Raw genomic sequence first — 21,601 nt, 5'->3', positions numbered from 1 at the left:
CCGAGTTTTGTGTGATGGGTATGTGGTTCATTTAGCCCAATCAGCTCCAGTGACTGCTGAGCTTGGGGAATTAATCTGTGCTTTTGCACTCATATGTTGTTGTCTTTGATCTCAGCATCTCTAAATGCTTTAGAGCCATTGAAATGCACAGCTGTGGTCTGAGGTGGGGAGAGGCTGCTACAAATGTGGCTGGGGAAACAGGCAAGGATTTCAGAAGCCCCTACTAATGTGCTTGGTTCATGGGACAGCTGTTTATAAGCTCTCTGGTGCCTGATTGTCAGGCAGGCACTAGTTTTCCTGCACTACAACTGCTGATTGATGCCTCTCTTAGGTTTTGTGTAGATGAACCAGAAATTCATGCTGCTACCCTAGACCTATGGGTTGGGTTTAAAAATCTTCAAACCTTAGACACTTGCAGAGTAAATTTTGCTTTTTGCATAGTAAATCACACTGGCAGCAGCTAAAAATTTCTAGTGTGTTTTCTGTTTTGTTGTTTTGTTTTTTTCTCTGAGGGTAGCCCTATTGCAAACACCAAATCTCACAAGGCCCCACCTACATAACCAGCAATCTGTTGATTCAGATCTCTGGGATCTGCAGAAAACCCTCAGTCTGACAGTAAGAGCCATACAAATTCACTGTAACACAAATAAGTGGGTATGTTTTGTTGCAAAATAGCTGCCTTCCCCTTTTTCCCTTCAAGCACGAGACACCTCCCAGCTGCTGTTTTACAAGGAGGGATCTGGATAGTGGAGGAAGGGGTGTGTGTTGCTGCCCTGGGTGATGAGGCTGGCAGGCTGTGAAGGTGGCTTGTAGGGCACCTTTGAAAGGGGCACAAATGTGCTGCTGGATCCCAACCTGTGTTGCTGAAGCAAATTGTGGTGGCTTCAGTTGAGCCAGACAGGGCTGGTGTGTTGGGGTGACTGAAGGACATGGCAAAACTGGGGATGGAGTGGCATCCCAATGGGACTGGGTTGTTGTTCCCCTTCATCCATTCTCCTGCAAATGCAAACAGACACAGCCTCAGTGTGTTTACCTTTCTTTATCTTCCTTGTTCTCTTTTTGCCGTTGCTGTGTGGACTTTGAGGAGATTGTTCAGTTCTGGCTCTGTGGGAGGCTGTACACCCGAAGACATCCCTGACCTGAGGCTACAGAGGTGGAAATGTTTTTCTCAGAGTTAGTGTGTTCTCCTCTTCTCCTGTTGCACAAGTGCTCAGGGAGCTGCATCTTGGTAATTACAGCCTTGTTGAATAGCCTTGGGCTGTGACTACTAGGAAGGCAAAAGTTTACTCCTTTCTAATCTTCTCCCCCTCCTCCTTGTCTGCCAGGTGCAGTTGACTGTTTTTTGTTGACAAGAAGTGTCAAAAGACCAAGAGGGGGAAACCAAGTAAACTTTTCAAAGACGTTCAGTGATTGCTTCCCTCTCAATGGAAAATGTGCCTTGACTCTAGACCCTGGGCTAGGGTCAGTGTTGATGTGACAATATGAAGGCATCTCCTTCCTGATGTTGAAAGGGCTGAGGAGTGAAAATTTTGGAGACTTGAGATTTTTGGCCCTTTTGCCAGCAAGGTTTTAACACACAGAGGTATTTCTTCCTGTCACTGCTCCTTGTAGCCTTTGCAAATGTCAGCAGTGCATATATTGCCTTTTGTTTGTCATTCAGGTGGAGAGATGAATTCATTGCCCTAGTGAGATCATCATATTCTCCCCAAATAATTGATATTGATGACTACCACAGTATGCTGCTGCCTACAGCTCCCTCTCAGCCTTCTCACTTTGTAGGTGCTGTGGGTCACAGAGCAGACCTTCTCACAGGAGACTTCTGGACTGGAAATTCTGGGTGCTGCTGGTTGAATTTAGAGCTGCAGGAATGGAGTTAGTGCAGGCAGAGCCGATCAAGTTCCCTGTGATGGTGAAACCTAGTATTGCAGAAGGAAATGTTAGAGACACGGGGAGCAAATGTGGTAACACGTGACATAGGGAAGGGTTGTCTTGCTCAGTGTCTTCTTTTCCTCCTTTGTTCCTCTCTGTACCCGGGTTTTGTAGTCCCCTTTACAGAGTGCAGCTGTCCTGACCAGGAAGGGACAGACAAGCATAACAAAGCTGCTGTGGTAGTCACCAGGATGACCAGGTGGGTGGGATGGTAACATGGAGGCCCATGGGAGGGCTGTAAAGGACCTCTGGAGAACTGCTCGTAATGGTGGGAGGCAGGTAGCTCCTGGGATTTGGTGCCTTTTGCTGGTGCTTTTTCTCTTGCTTTAAATTCTGCAGTGTCTTGATGTGTACAGCACACTTAACAGAGCAGCCTGTCTGAGCTGGGGGAGAGGGAGTGAAGCATCTCCAAGTCTCATTTTTGTTTGCTTTTTCTTGTAAGGCTAAATGAGGTTATATTAATATGATTAATACATCAGTGTGGAAACACTGTGTGGCCAAACTCAGAAAAACTCAGACTGACTTGCTTTTACCCTTGAATAAGTGCTCTTCCAGGATACCTGGAATCACTTTGATAAAATCCTTCTCTTACACTGCAGGGAGAATTAGAGATCAGGTCTTCACCCACTGGCAGCAGCATGGTGAACACTGCTGGCAGTGCTGGAGATGTTGCATTCTGCCTGGGGATTTTGTCGGCAGCTGCGCAGTGAAAGAGATGCTTGGAAAGGGGAGTGAAACACAGTGATGTGGTGCTCTGAAACATTGGGGTGCTTGGAGAGCTCTTTGCCTGCTGTGTCCCTCTCGGGAGGTGAAGGGGAGAACAAGAAGGGGAAGAAGTTGGCTGAGTACAGAGCAGCCATCCTGGGATTCCAGTCTGCAACGCACTGAGGGTTCTAAGGAGAGGAGATGAAGTGAAAGAGCAGGTATGTAGCTGGCAGCAACGCGTTTGAACTTAAGAAACTCTTGGAGCATTTTTTGAGTCTGAGAGCCCATTGCCGTGAAGTGCTCAGTGGAGCTCCTGTTTGTGCCAGTGGGGATGAAAGAGCTGCAGAGCACTGGCTGTGCCAGAACTGGGGCTCATGAGGAGATACCTCTTCTGGGAAAGCTGCTTTGGGGTTCAAATAACCAAGGTCAGTCCTGCAAAAGGCAGTAAAGCCCAGCTGATAAAACTGCTTGAGTCTGTGTTTGTATTCATCTGGATTTGAGACTTGGGGCTGTGGTAGCTTGGGGTTGTTGCTGTGCAATCTGTTGCACAATATGAACGTGCTGCCATGTCCACAGGGATTGTGGGCATAATCCCTTAAGGAAAGGCAGGGGAGTTGCTTAACATCTAAAATGACATTAAAAAGGTCAGGAGGCAAAATGTATAAATTAAATACTTGTTTTCAGATGTCTCCAGGTAACTCCCTGAGAGCTAGGTGGGACTCTTCCTGTGAGAGAGGAATCTCATCTGGATTCCTTCTGTTTCCTCTGTTCTTTGAACCATCTTGGTTGTGGATCCCTTCCCTCCTTCCCCTTCCCTCCTTCCCCTTCCCTCCTTCCCCTTCCCTCCTTCCCCTTCCCTCCTTCCCCTTCCCTCCTTCCCCTTCCCTCCTTCCCCTTTCCTCCTTCCTCCTTCCCTCCTTCCCTCCTTCCCTCCTCCCTCCTTCCCTCCTTCCCTCCTTCCCTCCTTCCCTCCTTCCCTCCTTCCCTCCTTCCCTCCTTCCTCCTTCCCTCCTTCCCGTTTGCCCATTTTATATTCTGGTAGAAGATAACGTGGGTATTTCTGAGCTCTCCTTTCACTATAACATCACTGTCCAAAATAGAAGCATTGTTGTCTGCCTGCATGAAAGCCTCAGCTCTCTTTGAAGCTCTGTTGGAAGCTTTTCATTCCTGGCTATTCAGACTTAAAAAATAGACTATCTTGGCTGGATACCTTTGCTTGTGCACAGAAGTGCTCTGTAGATCTGTGTTTGAAACTTCTCAGTGGCCAGTGTGCATGCATCAGTAATCCATGCTGTTTGATTTCATAGCAGTGGCTCAGCCTGCCCCCTCTTCAGCCCACTCCACAGATCTCTAGGTGACAGTCCCCAGCTGTTTATTTGTCTTGTCCGGGGTGGTGCATATATTTTGAGGAGGTGACAGATTATTGAACCAGTTTGTTTTCAAATGTATGAAATGCAGTGTGCTCTGCTTGCTAAATCAGCTACCGGAGTTTAAATCACAGCAACACCTGAGCTCCAGCAGAGCAGTGTGCAAGATGTGTGGCATTTCTGCTTTGGTGAGCCCTCAGAGGACCCCAGGAGAATTGAAAAGAAAAGGAGGGGATACTGACTTTCTTCAGATATAATTTTCAAGCTCCCTCCCATCTCACATTGCCTAGATAGTACATTTTTCCTTTTCTCTTTGTAGGGGGAAAAACAACTTCTTCCTCGAATTCTGATTAATAGTGTTAAGTCTGTTGAGCCAGAGGGAAGCCCAGGAGGTGGTATCTGAATGTCAACAGTGATCACAAATCCCTGCTGGCAGTTGCTTCTGTGTCCAAACATTGGCACCTGCAGAAGCAAATCTTTTGCTACAAGGTAGCTCCCAGAAATTACTCACTGTTAATGAACACCTCCCTGCTTGTCCCTGAGCCTCTGAGCTTGAGGTGGAGCTGCTGTCTGCTCTGCCATGGAGCTCTTGATGTTCTCTGAAGGTCGCCTTGCTTCTGCAGGTTTATCTGCTGTGTTGTAGGAGAAATAGCTTGGGGCTACCACCTCAGGTGACTTCTGGAGTGACACACTGCAGGGTCTGTTCATCCCCAGTGCTGGGGATTTCGTAAAAAGTAATCAGTAAAAAGCCAGCAGGCTGCAGTGTAGGAGTCCAGGGAGAGGCAGTGGTGGGTGATGGGCAAATGGAGCCACCTTAGATGCCTGATGGTATGTCCTCAGCTGGCAGAGAGCTGGCTGAGCCACTGACGAAGATGATTCTCAGATTTTCTTGCTGCAGCCTCACACCCCATCCCCCTTCTGGGTACTTGGTAGACCTGAGTGTAAAGCTGTGTGTGAGCACCATAGCTCCCCAGTGCCAGCAAGCCTGTACTTCCAGATCCTGTGTGATGTGGCCAGCTTTGGCCAAGGAAGACCAGAAATGCTTTGTGCTAGTGATGTGGAAAACCTCTAACCAGGGCAGCTTTCCCACCTGACTCCCATTAAATTTAATTATTGTATGTTTTTCCCCTCTGCAAAATGAGTGTTTAATATTACTGTGATTCTAGCTGGTAAAGGTTCAGACTGCTTCAAATCTAAATGTTTCCTTTGGTTCTGATGATATAAATTGCTTTTATAATAGAAACATCCTGGAAACCAAATCCTTTCAGCCTGTTCTGTTGTCAGGCCATCAGTGGACAGTCTGATGAAAGAATGTACCCAGGGAAAGTGCAACTTCAACATCACCCTCCACAGGTTCCTGCTTTGGATGTGTCACCTTTGAATGCACTGATGGGGTCACACTTCCAGCTTCTGCAGTATCCCTGACTGCAGGCCAGGTTTCAGCCCTGCTGCTTCTGCTCGAAATTGTGCCGCTGTTAGGAAGCTGCTGCCAAGACAAATTGGGCTGCTTGCCTTTAGGAGAGATGGGAAGGATTTTGAGGGTAGTGTTGGGAGCCCTTCGTTGTCAGCACACCTGGTGTTTGAAGGGATGAATGTGGTGTAGTTTGCAGGAGTGCAGGGAAGGTGGTGGAGCTGCTTTTAGTGTTTGTCATCACATTGCTGCTGGTTCCCTCCTGTTCAGTTCCTGGCAGCTGTCTGGGAAGGAAAATTTAATGAAAATGCTAATTCCTCATGGGGAAAAAAGTCTGGACTTCTGAACCCATTGCCTGTCTTTCTGCTGCATCTCCAGAGATGTCAGGGTGCTGTTAGGTAGCTCAGGAGGACAGTCCGTGTCGGACCAGCTTGCTGCAGGGGGTGGTTCTGATTTGGGCGAGGACATGAATGGGGGCTGGTGCTGTAGCAAAGGACAGTGCAGTGCAGTGCCCAAATCTCCTCTGAAGGAGAGGCAGGGTCAGAGAGATGCTGTGCAGATCCTGGGTAAGTGGCTCCAAGATGATTTATGCTACAGTAATTCCCCCTTTGTCTGACTTACTCCTGCACAGACTGAAAAGCGAAAGTGTTTCCTGGAGGGCTGAAGGACCTTCTCCCACTTTCCATTAGTGTTTTTGTGATTACTTTTCTGCAGCTGCTTTTGCAGGCTGCTCTTTGTCTGTTTTTTGGATTCTTTGAATTTACTTGGACTGTATGTCTATTTTCCCCAGAAGAAAACCCAGCAAACGGACCAAGCAGTCTTACCCAGTGCTGCTGTGTGATGCTGCAGGGAGCCAGGGCTCCTGGTCTGCAGTGATCTGGGAGCAGAGGAGCTGTGCCTCTCTCCTGAGCTTCAGGCCTGCTCTGCAGCCCACCAGCCTTCAGCCCCAAGTCCGCATAGTATAGAAGCAAAGTATTTCCTAAGGATCTCACCCTGATTTTTGCTGGCCTTCCTGTGTCTTCATCCCTTGTCCTGGGGGCAGCCCTGTGCTCTTAAATAATTTTTTGACTGGGAGGGCTTAGGACAGAATTAACAGAGGGAAAATATGTAAAACCTGCTCTGGACAGTGTTATTTTTTTCCTTTTTGAAACTGCTTTATTTTAAATGCCTTTGCAGCCAGAGCAGTTAGTAGCAAGGTTCTGAAGTGTGTTTTTGTTCTGTGTGTGGTAGTGTGACTTCTTGGTGAAAAGCAAAATACCTGTCAGCTCTCCCTAGGTGCCTGTGCTTAGGAGGGACAAAGGCATTTTCTTGGAAAGTGCAGCATTATTCTGTACGGTTGGTACATTGTCTTTGAGAATAGGTGTATGGTAGCTACATTGAGTGCAACAGTCTTCATTAACTATTGGACATCAATCCTGTTTTTTTTAATGATTTTGAGTTTAGGCTTTGCAGGGCCCATGCTGCTAAAGGCAGCAATGAACAATTCCTTTCCTAGCTCTGGCTCGGAAGGGTGGGTCTTGAACAGTATTTTAAGTGGGCTGTGGTTTTTTTTGTTTTGCTTTGCTTTTTCCCTGACATTAAAGGCCACTTCTGGCTAGTATTGAAGGAAGAACCAAACTTTTCCACCACCTCTCATTTTAAGAAGAGGAGACATTTCCATGACTCTGCTCTTCCCATCTTGCTTTTCTTTGCTCCCCAGTAGACAGAAGGTGAAAGTTTCAAGAATAAAATGCCCAGAAAGGAAAAGGAAGCAATTTGTGATTTGAAACAAAATTAACAATTCAAGTAAGCTCTTGGAAAGAAAAAAAAAAATTCTAGCAACAGCAGTGATGGATTGTGTTCCCCAAGCGCTCTATGAATTATAATTATTAAAATGTTAATTTATGGAGACATTAAGAACACCTCAAAGCATATTGGTCTCAGGAGAAGTTCCTGGAGCCCTGAGGATGTATCAGACCTCTCCAACCTTCTGGCTGCTTTGATTGCCTGCTTTCTAGTTGTGGTGTAATTTCTGATCTGGTGTTCTCTTCTCACTGATTCGATTCCTGATTTTATTTAGTCTTTGACTTTGACTTTATTTGCTTGTGTACTAGAGGTGAGGTCTCTGACCTTTTCGGGTGGGTGCAGTTGGGTGAAGCCCTCTGCTGCAGCCTGGGGTCTCCCCTCTCTGGCCTGGCTCCTTTGGTTGCAGACAGAGATGCTGGTGTTTCAGTGCTAGCTTGTGCAAGAGGTTGATCAGAGACCACTGGAACTGCAAAGTATACAGGCAAAATGGCAACATTCTTTCTGATGTCATGAAACTAAGCAGCAGTTTGCTGGAAAACCTGAGGAAACTCTTCGATTCCTGGCAAGACATGCTGGGCTCTAGTCCTGTGGCATCAGGTTCTTCCATTATTGCAAAACCCACCCGCTCTCTCTGTGACTGAATGGGTGCAATGCAATGCTCTTTTCCTGGTGTTACTGGCAGAATCACAGTATCTGTCCCAGGGAGAACTGATGAGTGTGACCCCAGAACTGCTGTGGGAAGACAACTTCTCTTTGGGGGATATCCACAGATTTTGGACCATTTAAAAGGCCAAGCAACCCAGTGCTAGCAGCACCAGCACACAAGAATTGATCCCATGCAGTGGTAGTAGCACAAACCATCAGATCCTGTGGCATTTTTAAAAATTTTCTAAAAATAATTATATGCCACAGGAAAGGAGCTGGACTGCAGAAACCATCCTGCCCTACAGTCTCCTTTTTCATTGCGTTCCAGCTCTCAATTTCTTTATCAAAGGAGGTGAGTCTTTCTTCAGCTCAGCTGACAAATGCTGGCAGGTTATTGGTGACAACCCTGGAGCAGCCCTTGACTCTGTGCAGATGCCTTCCACGGCCTTCTATTTTTACAGTGTGAGTGCAGCCAGGGCTGTGGTCAACTGAGCCCCATTCCAGTAATGGAAGAATTGCTGTAATCTGACAGGCTCTGTGTTCCATCTGTCTCTGCTGATGAGATCTCTGGAGAACTGGAATGAACCAGAAGTAGATAACACTGTGCAGGGCTTCTTGCTTTCTTGCACTAACCAGCTATAAAATCAGAATTTTCCTACTAGCAGGCAGAGCATGGAAAACTTAGATACCTTGCTGGTAGGAACAGAGGCCTGATGGCTTTGAGACAGTTGAAAGGAACGTTCCTATGAGTATGTTAATGGATGTAAATATTAGCTTGCTGAAGGGTTGAGATATCACTGGGTGAAACAGTAGTTTATTTTGGCCTCAGGCCATGTAAATGGCCTTGCTCTAAATGAGAGAAACTCTTCCAAAATCAGTAGTTGTTCCTGCTTGTTTCAGGAGCTAATTAATTCTGATTTGTGCAAAATGCAGCACAGAATCACTAGAAAATAAGGGTGAATTAGGACATGTGCATTTATCTAATGACAAAATGGAGAGGGAAGCCAGGAGGGATCTTCATTATAAGAATGATCCCCACTGTTTACACCCCCTCTCTTCTGGCCCCTGAATTCCCAAAAGTTCCTAACTACCCCCAAGAAGTGCAACATGTTGGCCTAAAGAGGTTTTATCTTTCTTAAACATTTCCAGTATGCAGAGTGCTTGATTTGGTTCCTTCCTGTGAAGTTTCCTAAGTGGACTTGGGAGCTGGTTTTGGGTGGCAGTAGAGAAAGGGCTAATTATCAGCTGGCATTTCAGTTTGGATGAGGAAGTAGGGGATCTGTCCTCTCATCTAGACCCAAGGAAGAAAATCACCTTCTCCTCAACTTCTTGTCCATTTCTGAAGGCATTATGGCTTCTGAAGCAGTCTGCAGCCCTTGCTACATGGACTGTGCAGGGAAGAGCAGGCTTGCTCTCGGTTTTCTTTGTCTCTTAGAGATGAGCCCAGCAGAGACAAAGCACTGTACAAAGGCTTTTCAGATGCCAGCATTGAAAAGGAAGGATTCAATATCCACTGCTGGATTTTGAGTAGTACAATTCATATGTCCCATTCTTGTTCATCTCTGCAATCTGTGCAATCTTAGGTGCTCTCTGCTTGTGCTCAAAGCCTGTCTGTGTAATGCATATATTAGGACGGTTTTATGCATGTTTAAGAGAGTTCTGTGGCTCTCTCCCCACCCTGATGGAGCAGATTTCCTGTCATCTCATGAGTGAGCTCCTGACAGTATCACCATGCTCATTACTGCACTACCTGGTGGAGCTGAGGTGCTTTGATGAAGTTCAGCCTTTTAACCATCTTCTTTTCCCTTGTCATTGACACCCAGGAATATCAAATGCAACCTTCACTCGATTAATGAGAGCGTCTCAGTAAATGTCAGCTTCTGTGAACTACCAGCTTATAAGTTGCATCCTGGAAACCCTAGAAAACACAGGGATGTGTCATGTCTAGTGAGAGAACAACTCTGAGAGCCAAATGCCAGGTAGTGGTAGTGGGCAGCAAGTGAAACTCTGGCTGTGTACATTATCTCAAATTACAGAAATGTGCCTGTAGCAGGAACAGAGAAGTCTAGGATAGTTTTCTCCTATCAGTGCTGCTTTGAAAGTGTAAACCTTGTTCAGAATACTTCCAAAAGTGTTCAAACCCGGCACGTGGTTGGCCCCCACAGGAGGAAATGTCCAAAGAGGGTTGACTGGAAAAAGCTGGAGCTTTTTCCACTTGTAGAATGGGATGAAGCAGTCAGGACTCTGGCCCTTTCACAGGTCTACCAGCATGCAGCCCTTGCAAATTCAGACTGCACCAGCCTGGCGTCAGACATGTCCAGTGCAAACCTGCTTCAGATGCAGCTCACCAGTCCAGTGCTTGCTGCACTCACTCTTGGAAATCAGCATGTGTGCTGCTGGCACAGCCTCAGTGTTTTGGGAGTCAAAGCTGGATTCTAGCCTACAAGCATCTACTTTAATCCTTTGCTCATGGACATAACCTATTGCAGTGGCTTAAGGCAGTGAGCTCAGCTGTTGTCTTCTGAGCCATGCTTCAGGCTTGAAGAGCTCACACAGCAGCCTGCAGGCAAGACAGTGCTGCATACAGATGCTTTTCTTTAAGAATATTAGTGAAATAAAAAGAACATGAAAGGATCATTGGGTGGGGCAGAGAGTAAATGTATATGTCAGAGTTAAAAAGAAATTGTCTGCAGTTGATGAATATTGTAAAATAACCAGAAGTTCTGTGTGTTCTTTGTCTCAGCAGGATGAAGATGGTTGTTGCTCTGCTGGTTATGCTGGCTGTCCATGGTCACCCTTGGCAGTGGCTCAGGTAAGGACATGGCACGTGGGTGGGTCTGCCTGCTCATCGGTGGGAAGAGCTAATCTAAAGCCAGAAGAAAACAGCTGTAGTCCTTGACATTATTCCTGAATGAATACAGTTGTGTGTGAAATACTTCAGCAAACGGCTTGAACATGATGTTAGTTCTGTGAGGTGTTTTATAATGCTTATGTATAGAGGACACGAGCATGGTGCAAACAGATGCTGTAGCAAACAGCAATAAGCACCATCTCAGTCTTAAAGTGCTTTTGCCAAATTCAAGCTGCCTGCTTGGTCAGTATTATTATTCCTCTTTTTGCGTGGGGTGAAACCAGAGTTTGGCACGTGGTGCTGGTTTGTCTCTGAATTACACGCAGGGTCTGAACTTGAATCTGAACTCAGCTGTTCCTGGCAGGATCTGGAGGGGGTTGAAATTCCGGCTCTCAGATTCTGACTCATGCCTCAGACACGAAAAGGGGAGAGGGGAACTTCTTGAAGTAAGAGGAGCTCTCATACTCATTCTCACTGAGTCACTTTCCTGACAGGAAATATGTTGTCATGCTCACGGCTCCTCTGGCACACATTTCAGCCCAGCTCTGGTGAAGAGGCAGATTGTGTGTGTCTCAGTTCTGGACTTCCTATTTGGGGTGGAAGGGAGACAGCATAATTTGTGGGAGGCAAATGGAGGGAGGAAAGAACAGTCACTGTCTTATAGGGGGGAATGTTCAGAAATTAAGGGCAATTCAAAGGATTGAAAAGTCCTCCCATGAGCCCTTGCCCAGTGCTGTGCTGGCAGATAACCACTTATAATACCCTGAGCAGGTCTTGTATCATTATCTCTTGGACCACACTGAATTACTGGGACCAGATTCACCACATGCATCTCAGCAAGGCTCATCTCAGTGCAGTGGTTCAGCACAGAGGATGAAGTTTGGGAGGCTTTTTCTGCTTTTGTTTGCACAAGAGCTGCAGGCATTCATAGTAGGCTGGGGCCTTCAGTTAGGGAGTGTCCCATCCTGGCTAATGGAGACCTTGATAGAAGTGGTGAGCGATGGAGAAAAAAACAAAGAGGAAGAAAATTATGGCCCAAGTCTCCTCTGGTAGGGCCTAGGTAGGAGGAGTGCCTGGGGAGGGAGGGACCCAGCAATGCAAAGTGCTGCTGCTGGCTGGGAAAATCCCCACTTTGCCTGTGCTTCTGGAGGTGGTGTTCTGCTCTCCACCAACGCCAATATCCTCCTGCTGAGGCAGCATTATTGAGACTCCACGTGCAGTCATCTTGAGGCTGTTCAGAGATGGGAGGTACAATTGAATCAGGATTTCTCAGGAAGTATTAGGAGCAACTCTAAAAGCTGGGGGTTGTCTTGAAATGAGCACCCTGACCTTTGGGCCACACAGACTCGTGCCAACTGATTTGATAGAGGCTCTCTGTGCATTTCTGTGAGGTATTTCATGCTTATTAAATATTCATCTTGTAGCAGAGGTTTCTGTAGGGAATGGTCAGAGCCCTTTGTTGAGTGCTGCAGGAACATGTTTCAAAAGGTGGTACACGGGACACGTGATCAGTTTAAAATAGATTTTGTTCTTCTGCAAATCTACTGTAGTGCATGTGTTTAGTTTGCTGCAGTGTCCATGGATTACAGGCCCAGTCTTCAGCTCAGAGCTCTCTTTTTGTTCCATGGACATCATAAACCACTTCGGGGCTTTCGAATCGTCTTTTGTTATTCATGAGAGGCTTGGATGGCTGTTTGTTCTTGGATGGAGGGGTAGCCGTCTGTGCAGCCCTCTGTTACACTGTGTGTTCCTAGGACTGGCACCAAAAGGCAACTGGAGCTCATTTCAACCCTTACAAAGTCAAAATACAGAGCAGTGTGGGAAACCGGGCATGCTCTGAGAACGTTGCGGCATTTGGGCTCGCTTTTTCTGCTTGGAGAAGGGGATTCAGAGGTTATTCTGGAGTGAATGCAGAGGTCTGTGCAGAGTCTGCAGCTGCCCCAGTGGTCTGCAAACACCGAGTGAAGCCATGGAGATGGTCACTCTCACTGGGAACCTGGCTTCTGGGATGTTTAAGTTGTGTAACTTGGGAGGAATTTGTTATTTTGGCTGACTCTTTTCCTGTGCTTTGCTGTAGCAGCCATACAGTGCTGAATTGTTGGGACCTGCTCGCTGTCTCTCTCCAGCCCAGGCTGGCAGGGGGCTGGGAAAGGCTGGAGGCAGAGGCAGGAGTCCTGGTGTGGTTTGCTGCTGCTTTTCCTGCTGGCCTCTGCAGTCCTTCTTGGGGAGCAGCAATGACAGCAATGCTGACTGGGAACTGCCCAAGCTGGGGGTACTGTGTCTGCTGAGTTCAGAGCATACAGAGGGGTAAGGAGCCAGAAAAAACTACATTTCAGCTATAAAACACTCCCACTGCTCTGGCTGTAATGCGGATGCCTTTCCATCCAGTTCAGCCAGCATGGCTGACAATTTCCCTGGCACAGTGTCAGAGTGCTTCAGAATTGTAGTTCACCCTACAAGAGACAAATCTGCAAACTTTTCTTCCCTCCCAGATTTTGCCACCAGCACTGTGACTCCAAACATCTGTTCTTTGGCTCCTCTTGTTTCTGCTGTGTATAGAGGCTGATGCTGAAACCAAAATAATTTGCTGAAAGGGAGCCATAAGCTGGAAGAGGGAAAAAATGTGATTTGAGTAGTACAGAGTAAAAGAACCTGGAGTCTGAGTCTGAATTTGTGCTTGAGTCTACTACCTGCTCATGCTGTAGGCATGGGCAAATCTGTCCTGGGTTTGAGAGGATACGTAATCTGCAGTGCCTGGGTCTGAACGTCTTCCTGTGACCTTTGGGTCATTGTTTGCAATGGTTCTCAGCATCGTCTTGGTTTCCTTGCCTCAGCTAAGCCATCCTTACCCAGTTTTTAGTATTACAGTTACTTCTTTGGCACCACAGAAGTTGTTTTAAATATACACTAGCTTAAAAGAGATGAAAAGCCAGTTGTACAAAAATACAATAGTCAGTATGAATATGGAATAATAACTCTTGTGTTCAAACAAGCTGTCCTATGGTACATACCAACTTCTGAAGAAGATGTAGCTGTAGTTGCATCCCTTGTTCCATTGCTCTGTCCCTGTTAACCAACATACTCTCTCATTCTTTCAAAAGCTTCAGCTTTTCACAGTGCAAGGGGAATTGTCTTGGGAAATTAGAAAAGCGGGAGAATATTGCTGCTAGCAGAGAAGGAGCAGCCCCGTAATGACTATCTAAAGGATTCACCTAATGTGAGCAGGTAACGTCTGTGCACAGACAGCCCTTTGGTGGGAGGAAGCATCGTGTAGGCATAGGAAACTCCTGGGACAGTTTCCTGGGGGACTATCAGTGTAATAGGATGAGCCTGGGACTGGAGCCAGCTTCTGCCCAGACTGACACCCCAGCATGACAGGCAGGGGCTGTAAGACAGCCAGGAGCCTCTGTCCTGGAGGTTTATTTTGAGATTTATTGTTATTTGATGAATTATGAGTGTGTTTCACTCCACCGTAGCAGAGACTCTCAGGCACTGGTTTTGTCTTCTCTGAAATGTGCTGTGAAGTGCTGGATATCACCAGTGCTTCTGGTGAAGTTCTGATTGCACTGAGCCAGAAGCTGAGGTCTGGGTTCAGAGGTCAGAGCTGCTGCCTGCATCACCCCTCCTGAGTGCAAATCTGCACTGTGTCTCTCTCCCATGCTTAGCAGAGAGGCAAAACTGTTACTTATGGCCAAAGGAAATTTGCAGATTAATAAATTACTGTCTGTAAAACACTTTGAAGATGGAAAAGCCTGCATGGCTCCTCAGGATTATTACTATATAGATCTTATTCTACTGATAGGGTTCCAGTGGCCTTATTTTCCTTATGATTTGTGACAGCTTCAGAAGCAGAGTATCTTATTTTAGTGTGTAAAGTCAAAAGAAAAACAGATTAAACTGCATTATTGTTTTCTAAAGAGACTAAATCCCTCCCCCATCATCTTCTCTTGGGATTTCCTGACTTCCTCCTACTCTTCCAATCTCGGCTTCTTGCTGTCCTAATTTAGGACCTGATTTTATAACCATCCATACCCATCTGTGAGTTATTGTGGTTGTAGAAGTTTATGGTGCTTGGGGGCATGAAGTTATTCAGCACTGGGGGTGTTGAAAGGTGCATAGCCCTGAATTGGATGGAGATAAAACCTGCAGAACGTCCCTGGGTACAGATGTGTACCTACAGCTGCCAGCCTCCCTTACCAGCCACAGTTTTGCCTGCTGAGGAGATAAAACCTCACTTCTGCTTCTTATCAGCTGAGGAAATAGGTTGTGAGGGGTGAGTTTTGGGCTGGCATCAATATGATGTGATCCATCTGCTCTGAAGTGCTGAAACACGTGGGGGAAAGCCACCCATTTTGGGTGGGTTGCTGATGTGATACTGGGCAGTTGCTCCTGTGTGTGTATCAAATAGAGTGTCAGGGGACATCAGGGAACTGTCTCCTACCCTCTCTTATCCATCATGTCCCCCTGCAGCAGGTGTGCTCTGAGTCTTTTACATCTTATTGCACGAGTGATTTCTGCCAGGTTCAGAGACCCTTATGGTACATTTTACTGCCTGCTGTGTTTTTTTCAGCTCCCGTCCTCATCTGAGGATAACCACTGCAGTGTTGTTTTCATGCAGTCATCCCTGTGGATGTTTGTGGTGGGCAGTGCAGAATTGTCGACAGTATTTTAAAGCAGGCAACAGAGACCCTGGCTCAGTGCAGTAACTAGGCTGCATGTTTTTAACTAAATGAGCCTTGTGGCAGAGCCAGGAGTTGAGCCTGGATGTTACCAAGCCCCAAACTGCTGTCTCAGGTGCAGAGGAGCACTGCCAGCTTGAGCACAACTCTGTGGTGGTGCTAATCAGGTAAACCTTCCTTTCATGATGCTGCTCCTACAGATGATTTTGCAACAGGCCATTCTGTTTCCTCTGTCTGGCTCTTTTCCACCCATGTTGCTCTGCTTTGCTTCACGTAGCAGTTTCCTCAATGAAATGGGATGGAAAGTAGCTATTTGCTCCTTTTCTGCTTCAGGCTTTGAAGCAGTTCATACCCTTACCTTGATAATTTTGATCTCATTTTTAAAAAAGCCTCCAGCAAAGGTTGTCAGGCTTGATAGAGAAAACCAAATGCTTTATTTTTATTTAGCCCTGTTGCTGGAGGTAACTAAAATACTATATGCCACATGCAGTAAACACAGCTTAACGCACAGATAGAGAGTGAAGGTATGGAGCTCATGGTGGAAGAGTTTTAAAAGACACGAGCAACTGTCCTTCCCCATGTTGCAGGCTATGCTTGATAAAATAAGGAAATTCAGAGTCAGGAGCTATGGGCTCCATTACAGGATCATAGTTTTTTCAGTGTTGTCCCTTGGCTGTTTCCCTTGAAATCAACAGAGGAAATTACACGATCAGCTTTTTTTTTGTGAGTTTGGCAGAGGCAGAAACTGTCACACCTGTTTAAATGACACTTTCATGATCTAAAGTTAAACAACCACAATGTAGAAGTGCTTTTGGAAATAATGAGCCATTCTGCAACAAAACATCTTTTTCCTTCTTCTTTCCTTGGATGTCCTATCTATTTAAGCAATAAAAGCATCTGGGGGGAGAGAGAGAGAAAGACTATCCTTGTGTGCAGCATCCAGTGGAACTGCTTCCGTGGGCTCATCACAGCTCAGTGGCAGCATGGGATGAATATGGTGAGACTTGGAAGAAGCATAAAAACCATGTCGCTGGTGCCATTGCAGCAGAACTGTATGGCTGAGGTTGGGCTGTGTGTTGGAACTGGTGATGGGGGGGTTGTGCCAGGACACTCCTGCTTACTTACTGTGTTGGAAATGGTGTGGGAGCAAAGCACTGAGGTTATGACAGGCCTTTTTTAATGCTTCCACTGGAAGTGAGATTATAAATTCCTGTAGAGATCATATACCTTCCAGGTAGAGCCTCTAAGGCAGTGTTTGAGCTACAAACAGACTTTGGGCATTCTCTGGCCACTATCACTGCTGGCTGATCCTGGCTAGGGCTAATCCAAGTTCTCTTCCATTCCCAGCAGTTTCACTGTATTTGGGTCTGTGCCTCTTCTCCCAGGGAAGATGTTATCGTTTTGTTTTGTTCCATGGTACCCTCTCTGTGCTGCATTATATGGTCAGATGGGATACAGACCAGTGGGAAACACTGTCCTGCCATACTGCCCAATTGCTCAGCAAAGTGCACAGCAAGGGAGCAGAGTGGCCTGGTGCTGGGTATGTTTTTGAAAGGCAAAAGGAAAAAGTGGAAGAGCGGGTGCTCCTGGCACTGGCATCAATGCAAAGTGCACCCACGTGTGGCTGCTGGTCACAGCTGGTACCTCCTGTGCTCAAAGCACAGTTCCTCAATTCAGCCTGCCCCCCTCTGCTTCCTTCTCACTGACTGCTGTGAGCTTGGAAGAGGGTGAGGGAAAAACTTTTTTTATGTTAAGGTAGTAACGATTAATTCTTTCTTAATCACTTTGTGTGACCAGCTTTTTTCTGCCTTATTGATGCTGATTCTTGCATCAAGCTAACTGCTGGCCTGGCTGCATTCCCTGGCTGGAGGTGACTCACATCAGCTCTGTTTTTAGATAATGCAGCAGGGGCAGCTGAAGAAATTAGGAAGTTGTTGAAAATAGTGCAGCCCCATCTGCTGCTGAAATGCTGTGGGCAAGAGGAGGGTTGCAGTATTGTTGAACTGGCAGCATTGGTGACTCCCTGTCCTGCTGCTGCTGCATGGTCCCAGGCTGCATGCAAGGCAGGCCCTCTCCCAAAGTTAGAGACTATTAAGAAGGGTGAATCAGTTTTACAAATGGCAAGGTAATTTGTGTTGTCATGATATATGGTTTCTCATAAGTATGGCTCTGTTATTTCTTCACAGAAACTTTAGCTAGGGGAAGCCTTTGTAGCCTCAGGGGAGAGAAGGGATGGAGCTGGTAGAGTTTTGGTGGCTGAGAGGTCCCTTTAAAATGGAAGTACTTAAAATGCATGGAAATGCCGAACTGTGGACAAAATGGAATGACATTTCTTGATGTGGCTCTATTCTAGTTTTCTTTTTTGATCCTGGGTTTAGGCAGTTTGTCTGTTCTTGAAAAATCCAAATAATTACACCATTTTTCATATGTTTGACTGTGTGGGTGCTTGTAATGGGTCCTGCAGGTGCATCTTGGGAGCATTTCAGGTGTGTGTATTCAGATCTATGTTGCCAAGGAAGTAAACAGAAATAAGTGAATGGGAAAGGTTTCCAGAAATGTCTGGTTTTACCTTTATGTAGCTGAGCAATGTCATTATTTTTCTTTCATTTTCTGCTTTGCATCTGGAGAAGCCATTTTCTTCAGCTTTGGCTTCTGAGGAGGAGTCTGTTTTGGGATACCTGGTGTATAAAGGCATTGTCAGATTCAGAAACAAGACAGATCTGTCCCTTATATCAGTAGTAGATAGCCTTTTGAACACAGATTGCAACACAGCCCAGGAAAGGAAGACATTTGGAGTTAGCTTTGCTGGTTCCCCTGATTCCCAGTGTGCATCACGGAGGAGCAGAAGGTGTTTCCTTCTAGCATGCAGCCTCCCTCCAGCCTGTATGTAGCTCCCTCATCTCTTCAGCAGTTTCCTCTTGTAAGCTGGCTGGGCTTGACCCCTCTGCTGGAGTCTGTTGCAGGAGTGCATGGCATGAGGAGGAGGGAAGTTGTGTGAAGCACTACAGCTTCTGTCCTTGGTGTTTTATGCATGAAGGAGGTCTCACTCCAGCCCATGGTTTCTGCCATCTCTGCTGCAAGCAATGGGTTTGTGCAGGGCTGGCTTTGTCCTGGCAGCCAGGAGGAGTCCTTGCCAGCTGGGTGGCAAGCAGAAACTGCCATCTACAGCTGCATGTCTGCTCCTGTGGTCCATGGTATAGCTGCTCATCACCATCAGGGTTATGTGCTGTATTTGGGGCTCAGCTCAGAGCAACCATCACCCCCAGGCGTGATGCAGGCTTGGGGAGCCTTAGGACTAGCTGTTTGGTGTGATGATGCTCCTTAAGTCAGATAAATTAGCCAGATCTGAGACAAAGTCTCAAGGTACAGCTTTTATAGTAAGCAATAATATCAGTCACCTCTTCCCCAGCCTGGAAGACAAGGCCCATCCATTGCTTTTGAGTAACCTAGAAGGCAGAAACAAAAAATGAAGTAGTTGTATTTATTTTCAATAATTCGTTCAGGTAGAACGGGCAAGTAGTTTTACCAAGCTGATTTATGATCTGCTGCAAAATGCAAGAGCTGTTCATGATTGCAAATGTCATTGATTTTGACTCCAAGAATTTCAGTACTGTAACGTTTTATCTAGTTTTCCTCTGCTCCAGTCCTGCCATTTGAAGTAATAGGGACAATTTGCTTTTATGGAACCCAAGGGGAGACAGCAAAGTCAGGTGCCAGGAAGATAATCCATGTGTCCTGATTTACAGACCCAGTTCTGCTCCTTTCAGAGGGAAGGCCTTTTTTAATAAAAATGAGTGTCTCCCTCCATGGATAGTAATCAGTGCTTTATCATGCAGTTAGCAGGCAGTCTCTGGCAGGCTCATATCTCATTTACCAGTCTAGGGAAACTTGACTGCACCTAATCCAGTAGCTTGATCCCACCAACATAAAGCAGCATACTGGTTCCAGTTGGCCTTGACCATGGCTGTGACTGGTGACTGTGCACTATGTATAAGGTTTACGGTAGTGGTTTGGACTTCAAAAATGATCCTGGCTGTGGTAGCAGCCATACGGGGTTTTGAAAGAAAAACCTGTTTCTTAGATGCTGAGCAATGGCAGTCTCCATTTGGATTTGAGGTTCTACTAGTAAATATTTGTACTCTGGGTAGCTTCACTTCCTCTTCCTATCCCAATTCACTGTCTTCCTCCAGAGATATCACTCTGTCATATGGATGTTTGGTGCACCACAGGAGGAGCAGTGCAGTTTATGTGTAAACCTGCCAGAAAACATTTCTATTCTTACTAGCCCAGATTCTTCCTTCTGACTGACTGGCCATTGCCAAGCCACTGGAGTTAGTAGGGCTGGCTTTTAGTTTTGTGGTCCCATCTACTTAAGGGTGATCTTTGCTGTTTTAAATTAAGTATGAATTTGGGGCCAAGCTACATCCCAGTGTGTATTCAAGGAAGATAAAATGCCAAAAATCCAGCTTTGGGCCTGTGAAGTCGGTTTAGAAGCTCAAAGAGCATTCCTGTGTTCTGTTTTTCCTCGTTTCTAGTTCTAATGTCTGCAAACAGGCAAGGCTTTGCAGTGTCCTCTCTGGTGCCTGTGATACACTGTGACACAGCTCCCAGGGACCGTGCAGGCAGCACACCTCTCTCCCGTGCCTTGTTTGGGGATCTCAGATGTCTGTCTGCCTAGCTAATGCTTCCCAGCAGCTTCAAGAGATGCTCTGGGAAGCCTGCTGTGCCACACTGGGCCTCCTAAGCGTGGAGAGACAAGAGATGCAGTGACAGCATCTTCTTGGTGTGTCGTGGCTGGTGCTGGCAGTGCAGGCTGCTCTCAGGTGTACTGACACTGGGGTACTTGTGCTTTGCTTGCATCCAGTCCCTTTGTGTCTGGGCATCCTGGTGGGTAAGACGAATGGAGTGGAAAAGAGCACTCAGAAGAGAAATAGATTTTGATTGTCCTGCTTGTCCTGATTCATGGATTAAAAGTGCAAATTAAAAAAAAAAAGCATTGCAAAGCTTTTTCTCCTGCTGCCCAGTTTCTGTGTCAGCCTGAGACACTGAACCTGTTGAGCTGTGCTGGGGAATTGCACTTGGGGGCTGCCTGGGTATCCCCAAGAGAACCTCCTGCCACCTCCTCCATACTATTTCTTCTGCCTCTCAGCCTCTGTTCTCAAACTTTGCTAAAAAAAGTCACTACTCGTCACTTACTTGTGCTTGTACTCTTCGTTGTTGTGACGGGCATGGGTGTTGCATGAATCCAGCACAGGAAAGACTCCCTGCTCCCAGAACCCACTGTCCAGCTTCATCTGGAAGGGGCATTGGCCTGTAGGTCTAAGGCAGGGGATGTTTGCACTATTTTTTTCCCCCTTATTTCCACACCTCTGTTTCTGTCTTCCCTGTCATCGTGTATGACTGCATAGCATTGTATGACTACATTGCATTGTTTTTATCCAAATTTCTATACTCACACAACAATTTAGGGTTGAATTTTCTTGGGTTTCTGTAGGAAGCCTTGTCCTAATGGGTTATAAATATCTTGGAAGAAATGTAGGTGTACAAATGACAGCAGAGGTTTGCAAGTTCTGTAGACATGAACACAATATTCTTACTATGCTTTGTAAAAGCCTGGTTTGCTTCCACTGAGAACGCTACATCTTCTCCTCTGATTTTAAGGGGAACAGGAGCAAGGACTGCGTGGGCAACATGAGCAGAACAGTTTTTCTCCCGCAGACTTGCAAGCTAAGGTACCTTGTTTTTTCTGGCTGCAGAACGCTGTGATGACTGGGGAGTGGACACCATGAAGCAGATCCAGCTTTATGATGGGGAACCTGCCAAGGTCAAGTGCCCCCTTTTTGAGACCTTCTTGAAATACAACTACAGCACAGCCCATTCTGCTGGTTTAACCCTGATCTGGTACAGGATTGGGCAGGATCGGGATCTGGAGGAGCCCATTAATTTTCGCCTGCCAGGCAATCACATCAGTAAGGAGAAGGACACCCTGTGGTTCTGGCCTGCTCTTCTCAATGACACTGGGAATTACACGTGCATGCTCAGGTAGGTGGTGTGATGCAGCTTGTGTATGGCTTCAGTGTAATCGAAGGACTTTCATGAAAGTGGAAGAATTATGCTGTTAGCAACAGATTTTTCTGTAGGGAGAAGACTATTTACATAAGCATTAATGGGAAAAGAATGTTACAATTACAAGACCACTCAGTGCTGAGCCAATTTACATTGTAATAAT

The 21,601-nt window shown here is 46.3% G+C and overlaps 1 protein-coding gene across 11 annotated transcripts in view; it reads left to right on the top strand.

The window, feature by feature from the left end:
• IL1RAP (interleukin 1 receptor accessory protein) overlaps window positions 1-21,601 on the top strand; it is a 46,006-nt gene that overhangs the window by 5,453 nt on the left and 18,952 nt on the right. For 6 of the 11 annotated variants that reach the window (XR_003987911.1, XM_030456425.1, XM_030456423.1 and 3 more), the window contains exons 2-3: window positions 10,589-10,654; window positions 21,129-21,414. Coding sequence is in view for 10 of the 11 variants with exons in the window: in XM_030456425.1 (XP_030312285.1) it covers window positions 10,630-10,654; window positions 21,129-21,414 (311 nt within the window). In the remaining variant the exon portion in view is untranslated. Of the gene's footprint in view, window positions 1-2,034; window positions 2,129-10,585; window positions 10,655-21,128; window positions 21,415-21,601 lie in introns of those variants that run through there. The other 5 variants (XM_030456427.1, XM_030456424.1, XM_030456428.1 and 2 more) reach the window with 3 other exon arrangements.

This window comes from Calypte anna, chromosome 9, assembly GCF_003957555.1.
Source record: "Calypte anna isolate BGI_N300 chromosome 9, bCalAnn1_v1.p, whole genome shotgun sequence".
In the NCBI taxonomy this organism is placed as follows: domain Eukaryota; kingdom Metazoa; phylum Chordata; class Aves; order Apodiformes; family Trochilidae; genus Calypte; species Calypte anna.
The sequence above is the reverse complement of the archived record's forward strand: the minus strand, read 5'-3'. Positions and strand labels throughout refer to the sequence as shown.